The sequence below is a fragment of the Diabrotica virgifera genome, chromosome 6 (genome assembly GCF_917563875.1).
Source record: "Diabrotica virgifera virgifera chromosome 6, PGI_DIABVI_V3a".
Taxonomy (NCBI): Eukaryota; Metazoa; Arthropoda; class Insecta; order Coleoptera; family Chrysomelidae; genus Diabrotica; species Diabrotica virgifera.
In genome coordinates this window covers 244,126,187-244,141,022 of record NC_065448.1, presented here as the reverse complement: position 1 = coordinate 244,141,022, position 14,836 = coordinate 244,126,187, and the positions used below count along the sequence as shown (strand labels likewise).

The following is a 14,836-nucleotide window of genomic DNA, read 5'->3' as shown; positions in this document are numbered from 1 at the left end:
TTGTATAATTGTACAGTTGAACCCGATTATTAGAATACAGGTTATAGGAATATCTCGGTTTATGAAATCTCCCGAAATATTTCCATTTACTCCTTAATAAATACATAAATATATCCGTTTATACGAATACGTTTTAATAGAATATTTTTTAAGTAATGTTTCGTAATATGTTGTCTTTTGCTCCCCCGAATATCTTTTTTAGAACATTCAGCTCCCAGATGTTTATCATATTTTATTGATTTTTGTTGATAATCCATGTTTCGCTTCCGTAGAGGACTGTAGGCTGGATCACTGTTCGGTATAATCTCAATTTTGCCTCTCCGGAGATGTTTTTTGCTCTTAGTAATTTGTGTAGAGATCCAACAGTCTTTCTTCCTCTCAAAATAAGCTTCTCCATTTCATTTCTTCCCTTCTCTTGTTTCTGTTATTCCTAGATACTCAAACTCAACCATCTTTTTGAAGAAATACTTTTACTTTCGTTGTTCGTGATAGTTTTCAGTCATGTGTCTTCATATTTGGTCTGTATCCCTTCCATATACTTTGTTTTTTGCGCATTAATACTCAGTCAAATACTTCTTAGCCTTCGCTTTAAAGAGTTTGAAAAATTTCAGCAGTTTCCTTTCAATTCTTACCATTAACAATACATTGTCCGCAAAAGAGAAGGAAGCCAGATCCTGGAACATTGTGCATGGCTTGGAATTTTTCCACTGTTTTCATCCATTTTCTTCTGTCCAAGGCAGCAATTGTTTTTCTTGGCTGTTCTCCAATTTGTTATCCCTACTGTTTCAAGGTTTTCCTACAAGTTTTCCTTGCCCTCTCTCTTTGTCTCTTTGTTATGATGATCTGGATAATTTCTGGTTACCTGATCTGTTCGTCTTCTCCAAACGGTTCATCATCGTTAACTCCCCCGAATATTCATTAGAACACTCCGCTCCCAGATGTTCAACTGGGGCTGTCTCAATTTTGCCTCTGTCGACATGTTTTTTGCTCTTAGTAGTTTATGTAGAGCTTCGACAGTCTTCCTTTATCTCAAAATTTGCTTCTAAATTTCCTTGCTTCCTTCCCCTTTGCTAGTTAGCGTCATTCTTAAAAACTCACACTCGGTCACCTTTTTAAAGCAATACTCTTTATTCTCGTTGTTTGTGGTAGCCTTCAGTTGGGTGGCTTCATAATTTGGTCTGCCCATTTCCATATACTTTATTTTTGCTTATTAATAATTAGTCCATACTGCTTAGGCTCCACTTCAAAGAGTTTAAAAATCCTCAGTAGTTCCTTTTAATCTTTTGCCATCAACACTACATCGTCCGCAAAGGCCAGGATCTGGCTTCTGTTGTCTTCAATCATACTTTTTGTTCGTATTCCACTCTCCCTCAATATTACCTCCCATAGTGAAGGGTAGTGTAGACAGCGGATCTCACTGCTTTAAACCCCTTTTAACTTCAAAATGTTACTGTTACGCTTCCTTCTATCCTTATTCTATTGTCGGTCATATTAAGGTCATTTTTTACTTTTATTACTAAGATCTTACTTTAAGGGTATAGTATAGATGCCTGCTTGTTACAAAAACATAGTTTTTAATTCCAACTTTTCATTACAACAAACAACAATTTTCGATATTGTAAAATATATACAGTGAGGACGTTTATAAATTCATTATCTCGAGAATGGGCGAATTTGGAGAAAAATTCTAAAACAGGTCGATTTTTATTTTTAAATTATGACTTTTGGCATATACATCATACTAGTGACGTCATCTATCTGGGCGTGATGACGTAATTGACTTATTTTTTAAATAAGAATAGGGGTCGTGTGCTAGCTCATTCGACAGATTATTCAATTCTCTATGCGGTAATATAAACATTAATATCATTATTTATACAGGGCGCACAAAATTTTTTTTAATTATTAATTAAACAATTCATTTAATTAAAATTCTTTTTGACACCTTGTATAAAAAATCATATTAATGTTTATAATACTGAATAGGAAATTGAATAACCTTTCAAATGAGCTAGCACACGACCACTATTCTCATTCAAAAAAATAATCGATTACGTCATCACGCCCAGATGGATGACGTCACTAGTACGATATATATGTCAAAAAATCATAATTTAAAAATTGAATAAGTTTTGTATTTTACATTTTTTTCTAATTCTGTAAATGAAACAGTGTAGAAGGGGGTCAAAATATAGCGAATAATCCTGTACATCCATTGGAGGCGACCGACCGGCTCTGTCCCGTCGTACAGCTGACCGACTATAATAACTTTTATTTATATTCCATTTAGAATAAGTGTACTGATTTTCAGCCTTAGTAAATGGATTTAATTACCTTCGTAGGAAAGCAACTTTGATACCCTCTCAGTAACCCCTGTTCTACGTTTCGCTTGACCGACCGCAGTATGTTTCTCTACACACTCACAGTAATCAACTGTGAAAGAACTAGCTTTAGTAAATTCATAGAGATTTTTCGGGGCTGCTTCTTGGACTGTAACATAATTATTTATACAGGGTGTACAAAATTTTTGTTTATTAAATTAATTTGCAAAGAAAGAAGAATGTAAGCAATTTATTTAATTCAAAATACATTTTACTGCTGTCAGAAAAACAGGTAATAATGTTTATTTCACAAATAAACATTGCTTTTCGCTTAAATTCAATGTTCAATCTGCTAAGAGACAGGTGGGTGTCAGTTTTAACATTGAATTTAAGCGAAAAACAATTTTTATTGGTCAAATAAATATTTGTTTCTGTTTCCTGACAGCAGTCACATGTAGTTTGAAATAAATGAATTACATACATTCTTCTTTTTGTCTCAATTAACGTAATTAAAAAAATGGACACCCTGTATAAATAATTATATTTACGTTTATATTACTGAATAGGGAAATAAAAAACCTTTCAAATGAGCTATCACACGACCCCTACCCTCGTTTAAAAAAATCATCAATTACGTCATCACGCCCAGGTGGATGACCTCATTAGTATGATATATATATGCCAAAAAGTCATAATTTAAAAATAAAATATCGACCGGTCTCAGGATTTCTCTCCAAATTCACCCCTTCTCGAGATAATGAATTTATTCCAACTCAAACATCCTCACTGTATAGAAAAATATATTTTTCTACAACCACTATTCAAAGTGCACTTTCATGCACGGTTTTATGTTAGCAAACTTGATATTTTCTCACAGTATAAGATATTTGACATTAGTGTTCAGAAAAGTGACGTTTCTGTGCCGCAAAGTGACGTTTCTGTGCCGCAAAGTTCTTTTCTGCACAGTTGTCTACCTCATTCTGAGTAACGTTATATTCTGTTTACATCCGTGGACTACCGCATTCTGAGTAACGTTATATTCTGTTTACATCCGTGGTTAAACTTTAGACAAATAGATAACCTATAAGACAATTATTATATTTAACTATAGCATAGAAACTAAATTATGGATGTTACAACTGTTTTATTTTACAATTTTATTCTTATTAAACATTTTATAATTATCAAATAACCAATAAGGATTTAGCAACCTGTGCAAGAGACGTCGAATGAAGTAGGTTTTGTGTAAATCCGTGACTGCATAAATATAATGTCAATAATGTGTAATAATTGTTTAAATTTAAACAAATTAAGGCAGTGCATTAATTTTTTAACTGATTTCTAATAAATTTGTTGATAGATTAAGGGTTTCTAGTCGGATAAACTTTGATATATGGGAACCCTGGAACAGGGGCAGTTTTAATTGTGGAACAGGTTAAAAATTTGGAACGGTCTGACCACCAAAACGGCACATTTATTTTGTCCGACAGAATAGACTTAAACTCTCCGAACAGAGATTAAACTCTCATGCAAAAATCAGACTGCTATTTATCACCAAATGGGCGTTTTCATGAGTGGAACATGTAGAATATGTCAAATGACAGGAATTATGACAGGTGATAAATAGCAGTCTGATTTTTGCATAGTTTAATCTCTGTTCGGAGAGTTTAAGTCTATTCTGTCGGACAAAATAAATGTGCCATTTTCGTGGTCTGACCGTTCCAAATTTTTAATCCGTTCCAGAATTAAAACTGCCCCTGTTCCAGTGTTCCCATATATCAAAGTTTATCCGGCTAGACACCCCTAAGCCATTAACAAATTTTCAGCTTGCTATTAATCAACTTTTTTTTCATACGCGGGATCCAGACCTATTATTTAGGTATAAGGAATTTAAATTGATTAGTAGGTATTAATTAAATACAGTTTAACATTTATCACATAGGTACCATAGAGTTATATATTAGCATAGAGAGAGCCTTCACTATGAGCGTCCTGACGACAAGATCTCTTCGACTGGTTTGCGCTATCTCTTTCTAACACATCGTACCGAGAAACTAAGATGACATTAAGGTGTGAGTATAGGCACGGAAGAGGAGGACAACTGTCTCAGCTTAATATGCGTAAGAGTGAAACAGCACTAATCCAAAGAAAAAAGATGGTGTCGTCATTTCGCTTTGAATGACACTCTCTCTATGTCAATATATACCTCTATGATAGGTACCTATTATAATTAATCGTCGTTTGGAAATTGTGATTTTTATTTTTAGGAAAAACTGTGCTTGTAGAAAAAGTATAGTGTGAAACACGTGCAGAAAGGTAATTTCTCACTCGTTTGAATTGCGGCACTCGCTTGCGCTCGTACCGCAACTTTTCAAACTCGTGAGAAATTAGTACCTTTCTGCACTTGTTGCACAATATACTATATACTCTTGAGCAAATTTATATTTTTTTACATACGTCGTATAATAAGATTGATACAATTTGATATCTAATGGTTGGATCTTTAGTAGGTTTTAGACCATGCAGAGCTTTTTATAAAGAATAACTTTTTTTTTGTAAAATTAATAATAAAAACTTTTCTCTTATGATTCCAACTTACGTCTACACACTGTATTTCCACAATATCAAACTGTAATGGAAGCAATTAAAATTTACTTTGGTCCTCGTATTTGGTGAAACAGATATTCAGATCAATTGCTTTACAACTACAAATTTATTACGAACCCGAAAGTTATATAACAAAGATTTGAGATCTCTGACATAATAGCCAGTAAGTACTTACCCCCGACCATTTCCCCACTATCCAACTCGGGCAATCCATTTGATTGCAGGCCTCCTGAAACCAGGGTTTATGTCCGCCACATTTGATGTCCTCCACCTACAAAGCAATAATAAAGTTTGTTCGAGTTTACAGCGGGTGCACATATGCTCAAACTAGCGTAAATTATGAATGCATTGTCTGTGACTGTGACATTACATAAAACATATTTATATGAAATGTTTGTAGTCGTAAATAAGTTATTTGGTAAACAAACTGTTCTGTAATGAATAATTAAATTAGTAAGTTCAAGATGACAACAAAGCAAGGAGATATATTATCGATTTTAAAATAAATATAAATTATAAAATAAATATATATAATATGTATATACAGAATAATCCAAATAAAAACGGAACATACGCAGTTAAGGAGAAAGGCGCAAAAACGTCGCCTGTCAAAATTTTCAATGTGTTTTAAATGTATTCTTTTTTTTTCGAATCATGAGAAAACTAACAAGTATTTTTTAAAAATTTAAACGCAAAATGAAATATTATATTACTGAGAGCAGAAAGTCCCTGAAAACTTCTATAATGTTTATTTTAATAAGTTAGAGTGGTGAAAATAAAACAAAATTTAGTGTGATTTTTAATTGCAAATATTTCATTCAAAAGACAATTTTTATCTATTTTAAAGGACTTCGGTAATAACGTAATCTATCATTCTGCTTTTAAATATTTCAAAAATACCTATTAGTTTTCTCAGGATTCGAAAAAAATGAATACATTTAAAACACATTGAAAATTTTGACAGGCGACATTTTGTGCCTTTCCCCTTAATACAGAAACTCGCACTGATATTCGCCTATTATATCTTCAACTTCTTTTTCAAGTTTATATTTTATGCATTTTGATAAGATTTTATATACGGTATTTAGTAATGCTACTCCTATGTAATGACTGTATTCTATTTTGTCGCCTTTTTGTGTAACGAGCAAATAATTGCTTGCTTCCAATCTTCTGGCACTCGTTCTTTTATCCATATCTCTAATATTATTTTGTATATCCAATATTATTATACAATAGAATATGTACTTTCGTTTATGCAATTCCGTTTATCTTTTATAAATGTCTTCTTAACTTCTGTTTTTTTGCTTTGTATGTTCTGTCGAGGTTCTCCTTTTCTCTTATTCCTCATTTTTGCAATATTTCTTTTCTTATTTTCTGTTCTTCTTCTGTCAGCTGTAACGCGTCTTTAGTTATCGATTTTTGCTTTTATCTTTTTTTTCAGCCCAATTGTTTCGTCTTCTGTCTTCATCGTAACCTCTTTGAAATTTCTCCATATTTTTTTGACGATCCATTACAGTGGTGTATAGTACATTCACTGTAAGTCTGTCAGTGAATATTTTTCTTGTATCTTCTTGCTTTGAGGTTTCTACATTGTATCTTTTTCTTCTGGCAGTCCTGCGATTCTCATCTCTGACTAATTTCATTCTTAATTTGGCCCTGATCATCATGTGGTCCGAACCCACATCTGCACACCTGAAGGCCCTCACAAATTTTAGCCAGCTTCTCCATTTTGATTCAATTAGTATATGGTCGATTTGGTTCTTATATCTACCACCCGGGGATTTCCAAATTTCTTTGTGGATCAGCTTATGTTTAAAATAACTGTCACTTGTAATGAGCTCATTATGTTCATAGAATTCGATTAATCGATTTCCGTTATTATTTTTTCTTCCCAGCCCTTCTTTTACCATCACATGCACATATCCTGTATTATCATTGCCAATCTTGGCATTGAAATCTCCAAGTACCATTTTTATATATAAAAATTCACAAGGAAAAAGCTTTCCTGTGGTTGGCTGTATACCATGTAATACAAAAAACAATAAAATCCTGTATAAAAGGTATATTTAAAAACCCTCAAAAGGGCCACATCAAAATCATAACTAGTTTTCGACTAGTTTACCAGTCATCATCAGTGCTTACGTGCAATGTACATGCTAACCACCAAGATAATATTTAACAAAAATATGTGGGTCAAAGCCCAGTAAAAGAAGTCCGTCAAGGAAACATTGGTTTAAAGAGCTACGTTAAGTGTGGATGTTTAAAATATTTAGCTAATCTGCCCCAGGTAACATCTGAGCTGTGGATTTGACTTGTTTACATGTTGAAAGTATGACGGCAAGTGAAATAGTATATAAATATACCTTTTATACAGGATTTTATTGTTATTTTTATAAATCTTTTACAAATTTTGTTGTTCCTAAAACTCTTCCCTTTCTGTATTACTATTTTCATTTGAATGAGTGTAAACGTTATTGTCAGTCAGGCCATGGAGTTGGGGTGTTTACATTGTAAAATGGCATGCACCCTACCCTCCGTGCTATGGCATGCTGGACGAGCCATACAGCCTGTAGTCAACACCCCGAAGTATGAGCGGGAACAAAAAGTGTATTAATACTCATACGCTTATGAAACGCACCTGGCGGATCATAAGGGCCTTCACATTTTACTCTTTTTCAACTAGTCTTGAGTGAAATGTCTTTAATCTTTCCTATCGGCCTCTCTTGGCTACCTCTTCTTCTTCCGACCCCGAATGGCTATTAGGTTTCCGAGGGCAGACGGGTCACTATATTTCTTTCTACAACCTACCTGCTCTTCACCGAATGATTGCCGGTATAAGCAATCCCCCACTTACTGACCAACGGCTTCGGGTATATGAGTTGGTAAGTGGCAGGGCACTCTTTTGTCCTGAGACTGAGAAATTGGTCTCGAAGGCGGATGAACCCTACAGAATGGTCAACGGTATAAGAATGCAGAAGGCAACGGGAAACCATTGCATTAAAGACTCGTGGAGTATCCCTAGAAATCGTCATGGCTTACAGAAATGACAATCAACAACCTACTAATCATGGTTCTCGGATGCCAAGATTCGACAGGGGAAGAAACAACAGCAACGACAGGGCTTCCCAGGCCGTTAGTCAGCGAAGTCCCTGTTCCCTAAATATATACAAATGCACCTACAAAATCGCTACATGGAATGTAAGAAGTATGTATGAACCTGGAAAACTGAGGAATATACAGCAAGAGATGATGCGACTAGATATCGATATATTAGGAATAAGCGATACAAGATGGGTCAGTTCTGGCGAACTCAATACAGGCAATGGGCGAATCTATTACTATGGAAGCAGCGACACCCAACACAGATATGGAGTTGCTATGATCCTCAGTGAAAAAGTAACGAGATCAGTAACAGGCTTCGTTCCGGTGTCGGAAAGAATTATAATGTTGCAATTATTGACAGCTCATGGAAAAATGAACCTAATTCAGATTTATGCGCCAACTGCTGACAAAAATGAAGAAGAAATAGAGAACTTTTATAGCGAACTCCAAAAAACATTACAGCTCACAGTATCTAGAGACATAACAGTGATCATGGGTGATTTCAATGCAAAAATTGGCGAAGGAAAATGCTACCCTAATGTAGGGCTATATGGACTTGGCGAACGAAATGACAGAGGGGATCGCCTAATAGAATTTTACCAGGAACATAATGTTGTAGTCGCAAATACATTCTTTAAATTACCTAAGCGACACCTTTATACATGGAAATCGCCAGCTGACAAAGACAACAAAATCGTCAGAAATCAAATTGACTACATCCTAATAAAGCAAAGATATCGAAACTCAATTCAGGCAGTAAAGGCATATCCAGGAGCGGACGTATCTTCTGATCACAGTCTTCTTATTGCTAGGTTTCAACTTTAACTAAAAAAGACGCAAAAAAGCCGCAACAACAATAAACTTAACATACAGAAACTTAAGTCAGAAGAAACAAAAGAAAATTTGAAACATGAAATCAACAAAAATCTAGATAGAAACCCAAGAAATAATTGCAACGTAGAACAACAGTGGCATTTCTTCAAAACCTCTATATTAGAGCCAAGTAAGAAAGTACTTACAACAACCAAATGTAAGAAAGAAGAATGGATGACGGAGGAAATTCTAGAGTTGATGAATGAAAGAAGAAAAAACAAAACAATTAATAAGACTCGCTATAAACAGCTTCAAAACCAAACAAGAAGAAAAATTAGGGAGGCTAAAGAAACCTACTTCTCTGAAAAATGTAAAGAAATAGAAGAACTTCAAAACATATATGACAACTTCAACCTACATAAAAAAGTCAAAGAACTAGCCGGAATAGGAAATAGAAGAACCTCAAATATATTGCTCGACAAAAACGGAAATACTATAATGGAGACAGAACGAAAACTACGACGATGGAAAGAGTACACCGAGGAACTATTTCATGACCAGAGAGAAGTTAGTACATCCGTAGATAGCCAAACCGGAGATGTAGGCCCAGAGATAACCAAATCAGAGGTTAGTCAGGCAATAAACTCTATGAAAACCAATAAATCTGCTGGTCAAGATGAATTACCTAGCGAGCTGATAAAGTTGGTCAACGAGAAAAACCTGGACATAATAGTAGAACTGTTCAACGCTATCTATACTACGGGAATCATCCCTAGAGAAATGTTGACATCAGCATTTGTGTGTTTGCCAAAAAAAGTGAATGCCAAAGAATGCAGTGACTACCGAACCATAAGCTTAATGTCACATACCTTGAAAATTCTGCTGAAAATTATCCACGCCAGAATACACTCTAAACTGGAGCTGGATATTAGTGACACTCAATAGGGGTTCCGCAATGGAATGGGCACCAGAGAGGCATTATTCTCCTTCAACGTGCTGACACAGAGATGTTTGGATGTTAACCGTTCTCTTTACGTCTGTTTTATAGACTACAATAAAGCGTTTGATAAAGTGAAACATGACCGACTCATGGAAATTCTAAAAACTAAAAACCTAGATGAAAGAGATTTAATACTAATAACACATCTCTGTTACAATCAGCGAGCAATAGTAAGAATTGAAACAGAAACATCTGAAGAAATGGAAATAAAGAGAGGAGTCAGGCAAGGCTGCATACTATCACCTCTATTATTTAACGCTTATTCTGAAGAGGTAATGCGAGAAACTCTGGAAGATGAAACAGTCGGCATCAGAGTAAATGGAGTCTTAGTTAACAACATCAGATATGCAGATGATACAGTAATAATAGCCGATAATTTACAAGACCTGCAAATACTCATGAGTAAAATAGTAAGGTGTAGTAGGGAGTACGGACTCTCTCTCAATATCAAAAAGACAAAGTTTATGAAAATTAGTAAAAACAACCATAATACTAACGAAATCTTGATAGTAGAGGGCCAGCAGATCGAAAGAGTAAAAAAGTACACTTACCTAGGGACAATTTTGACTATTTAGAATGGGAAATAAGCCACAATATTATTAAAAAAATGATTTTTATTAACGTTTCGACGCCCAAATCGGGTGCCGTTGTCAAAATACAAAATACTATTAATATAAACAAAAATGTTGTTGCTTAGTAAAAAAATTCTTCTAATAATTTATTTAATTTGACTCATTTATATCGGCAATTCAGATACATATGATACATTTTAAAGTAGAAGACTTTAAAATGATATTGCCAATATTTATGAGTTGCGTTCCTGGGACGACTTTACTGAAAGATAGTTCATTCGATTACATGAAATCAACCCCAACTCAAGAATATCCGTCACAAAAAAATCATAGCATGTGATCTGTCTTTAAAAAGACAACCACATGCAACGGTGACATTAAAATTCTCGCGTTAGAGATCTCATAGTAATAATATATTATAATAATAATTATAATAATCTCATAATAAATTATTAGAAGAATTTTTTTACTAAGCAACAACATTTTTGTTTATATTAATAGTATTTTGTATTTTGACAACGGCACCCGATTTGGGCGTCGAAACGTTAATAAAAATCATTTTTTAAATAATATTGTGGCTTATTTCCCATTCTAAATAGTCAAAATTGTAAAAATGCCACAAGAAAATAGCTTCAGAACAACATTAATACCTAGGGACACTTATAACCGAAAATAATGACTACACTGCAGAAATCAAAGTCAGAATCGAGAAAGCACGTTCTAATTTTATGAAAATGAAAAAGGTCCTATGTAGCAAAGATTTAACATTAGCTCTTAAAGTACGCCTAACAAAATGTTACGTATATAGTGTACTATACTATGGACTGGAATCATGGACGTTAAATGTAGAGACAATGAGACGACTTAACGCCTTTGAAATGTGGACGTATAGAAGAATTATGAGGGTTTCCTGGGTAGATAGAGTTACGAACAATGAAGTACTGAGAAGAATAGGTAAAGAGAAGGACATTGAACTTACAATTAAAGAAAGAAAACTACAGTACCTCGGACATGTGATGCGGGGCGAGAAGTATGGCATCCTGCGACTCATAATGCAGGGAAAGATAGATGGCAGAAGAAGCATCGGCAGAAGACGAATTTCATGGCTGAAGAACCTGAGAGAATGGTTTGGATGCAGCTCAAAACAACTATTTAGAGCTACTGCCTCAAAAATTAAAATAGCTATGATGATTGCCGACCTCCGTAGCGGAGATGGCACCTGAAGAAGAAGAAACGTTATTCACTGTTAGGTTATAATAATTTGCTTTGAGTCTAGCCCAAATAATTTTCTCAGATGTTGGTTCCCTTTCCATTAAAGCAGTTTTCTTTCTTGAGATAAAAGTATGGCTACACCCTTTTCGTGTTTGGTATTTTCAGTTGTATTCCTGACACTTTCCCGAATCGAATTCAAAAATTTGCATAGCGATTCATCTTGCTGCCGAAAACTGCTATTTAGTGCTTCATTGCCTTAACTATTACATTGAAGATGAAGAAACAAAGGGCCTAGCCGGGTAAGATGGTGAAAAGTGCCCCCAACCCAATTTAAATTCCATATAGGCCACTTTTTAGCACATATAGAGGAACTCACCTTCTGAAATTTTTAGCCCCCTAGGTGGTCACGTGACCCCCCTAGAGCCTAATTAGGCTTTTTATGTTTTTATTTTTCTCTCAGCCGCATCAAGAGCTAGCCAAAAAATTTATTTAAAAAAGTTGTAAGTTTCAAAAAGATCTATATGAAAATTTTTTTTTTATTTTTTTGGCGGGAAATTCGAATTTTTAGAACAATTTTAAACTTTTAAATAGCTCTGAAAAAAAAAAACTAAGAAACACGTTTTTATGAAAATTAATTATAATGTGTATCTTTGCACAATCTTTCACCCTTAATTTTTTCAGATTTTTAAAATTGGTGAAACGTACCTTTAAAAATAAAAAACCGCACTTTTCGGATTTTTTTCGTTTTTTGATACAATTTTATACATATTTTTCAAAAAATTTAACACCGTCACTAGAATAGGTAAAAAACTGAAAAATAATTGGGATTTGCTTAATAAAAATTTTTTGTAACGATATCCATTTTCAAGATACAGGGCGTTGAAGAAAACAAAATTTTACATATTTTTTACGATTTTTCCGAAACTACTGGCAACATTGTAATAAAACTTCGCGGGTTTTAAGAGGTAGTTATTGTGCATGTTTTGACATACAATTAAGGATTTGATATTCATCATTGGCGCGCATAGGGGTAATGGTCTGAACTTTTCAAAGAAAAAAAGATAGTACGCCACTGACCTATTTCAAAGTAACAATCATTTTTGAATTCCTCGTTCAATTTTCAATAAAAAATCTATCTTCTCATTTTTTCATACGGCGCGCCGTTTTGCTGCAAAAAATAAAATATCTTAACGCTTCCAAAGTATTCGAATTAATTTTGATAATAATGGATGTACGAGTTTATTATGTAGATGTAGAAAGTACTAGAAGTTCGAATACTTTGTAAGGGTTAAGATCTTTTATTTTTTGAATAAAAATGGCGCGTCGGATGAAAAAATAAGAAGATACATTTTTTGTCACAAATTGAACGAGAAATTCAAAAACCATTGTTAATTTGAAATATGTCAGTGGCGTACTATCTGTATTCTTTAAAAAGTTCAGACCATTATCCCTATGCGCGCCAATGATGAATATCAAATCCTTAATTGTATGTCAAAACATGCACAATAACTACCTCTTAAATCCCGCCAAGTTTTATTACAATATTGCCAGTAGTTTCAGCAAAATCGTAAAAAATGTGTAAAATTTTGTTTTCTTCAACGCCCTGTATCTTGAAAATCGATGGCGTTACAAAAAATTTTTATTAAGCAAACCCCAATTATTTTTCAGTTTTTACCTATTCTAGTGACAGTGTTACCTTTTTTGAAAAATATGTATAAAATTGTATTAAAAACCAAAAAAAAACCGAAAAAATGCGGTTTTTTATTTTTAAAAATACGTTTCACCAATTTTAAAAATCTGAAAAAATTCAGCGTAAAAGATTGTGCAAAAATACACATTATAATTGATTTTCGTAAAAACGAGTGTCTTAGTTTTTTTTCAGAGTTATTAAAAAGTTTAAAATTGTTCTAAAAATTCGAATTTCCCGCCAAAAAATTAAAAAAAAATTTCATATAGATCTTTTTGGAACTTACAACTTTTTTAAACAAAGTTTTTGGCTAGCTCTTCGTGCGGCTGAGATAAAAAATAAAAACATAAAATGCCTAATAAGGCTCTGGTGGGGTCACGTGACCACCTAGGGGGCTAAAAATTTCAGAAAGTTAGTTTCACTATACAATATGCTAAACGGTGACCTACATGGAATTCGAATCGAGTTGGGGGCACTTTTCACCATCTTACCCGGCTAGGCCCTTTGTCATGTCATTCAGAAACATGACTATACTGCCCTGCAAATAATGAAATTCAAATTATCACGTTTTTCGATGGTTCCATACAACAGAATTTTTAAAAATTTCTAAATTATTTTTCTATCAGTGTTAATTAGCTAGAATTTATTTTTTTATTTGGTCCTTTGTTCTAATTATTATAAACTAACTAATTTAGAAGTTATTATTAATTTAATCAACGCAAATCTTTTTTATTAGATTTACCATTATCTTCGTATTGTTTGTCTCTTCGACGCAATGGACTTGACGAAGTTTTACTCCACCACCACAACTATGTCTTTTATTTGATCCGACTCTCGTACTGGAGATCTTCTTCTGGATCTTTTACACGTTTTGTTGCCTTCAATGATTCGTTCCTTTCCTTCACTTCTTCTACTTATATGTCCAAAATACCTCAGTATTTTGGTTGATAGTTGTGGTGATCTAGTTTTTATGTTAAGTTCTGCCAGTATTAATTATTTATGCAATATGTGGTTTATGGTATGCGCAATATTCTATGAGTAGACCCACATTTCAACTACGCTTCGAATCGGTCCAAGTTTTTGAAGCGTAGGTAGCAATAGAAAATAATATCAATGCCCGAACAAGGCGTAATTTTGTGTTTTTTGTTATATCAGTGTTCTTTCATATTTTTGTGAGTTTGGCTGCTGCTGATCTGGCCATTGTGATACGTCGACGGATCTCGTCTTCTTATACTCCATTGTTAGTAATAACGGGCCTAAGTAATTAAATTGTTTGACCACTTCGTAACTTGCCATGTTTCTTATCTCTTTTTGGTTGTTTCTGATTCTATCGATGATGATTACTAAGGTTTTCCGCATATTTATTATTTTCAAATCATATTCCGTTCTTACCGTTGAAGTAATAATAGGACACGCTGTATGTAGAATGTGCTTAACCTTACTCAAAGTCAATAACTGAAGTAAATATAAACTCGATTCACCGTGACCGCAGTGGTGCCTGATTTAACAATAGTTTAAATTC

General features: G+C 33.9%; 1 protein-coding gene across 3 annotated transcripts in view; it reads right to left on the bottom strand.

Annotated features, from left to right (window-relative positions):
• LOC114336520 (ADAMTS-like protein 1) overlaps positions 1 to 14,836 on the bottom strand; it is a 1,384,970-nt gene that overhangs the window by 72,857 nt on the left and 1,297,277 nt on the right. For all 3 annotated transcript variants that reach the window (XM_050655007.1, XM_050655009.1, XM_050655008.1), the window contains one exon: positions 5,104 to 5,199. In XM_050655007.1, coding sequence (XP_050510964.1) covers positions 5,104 to 5,199 — 96 coding nt within the window. The remainder of the gene's footprint in view (positions 1 to 5,103; positions 5,200 to 14,836) is intronic.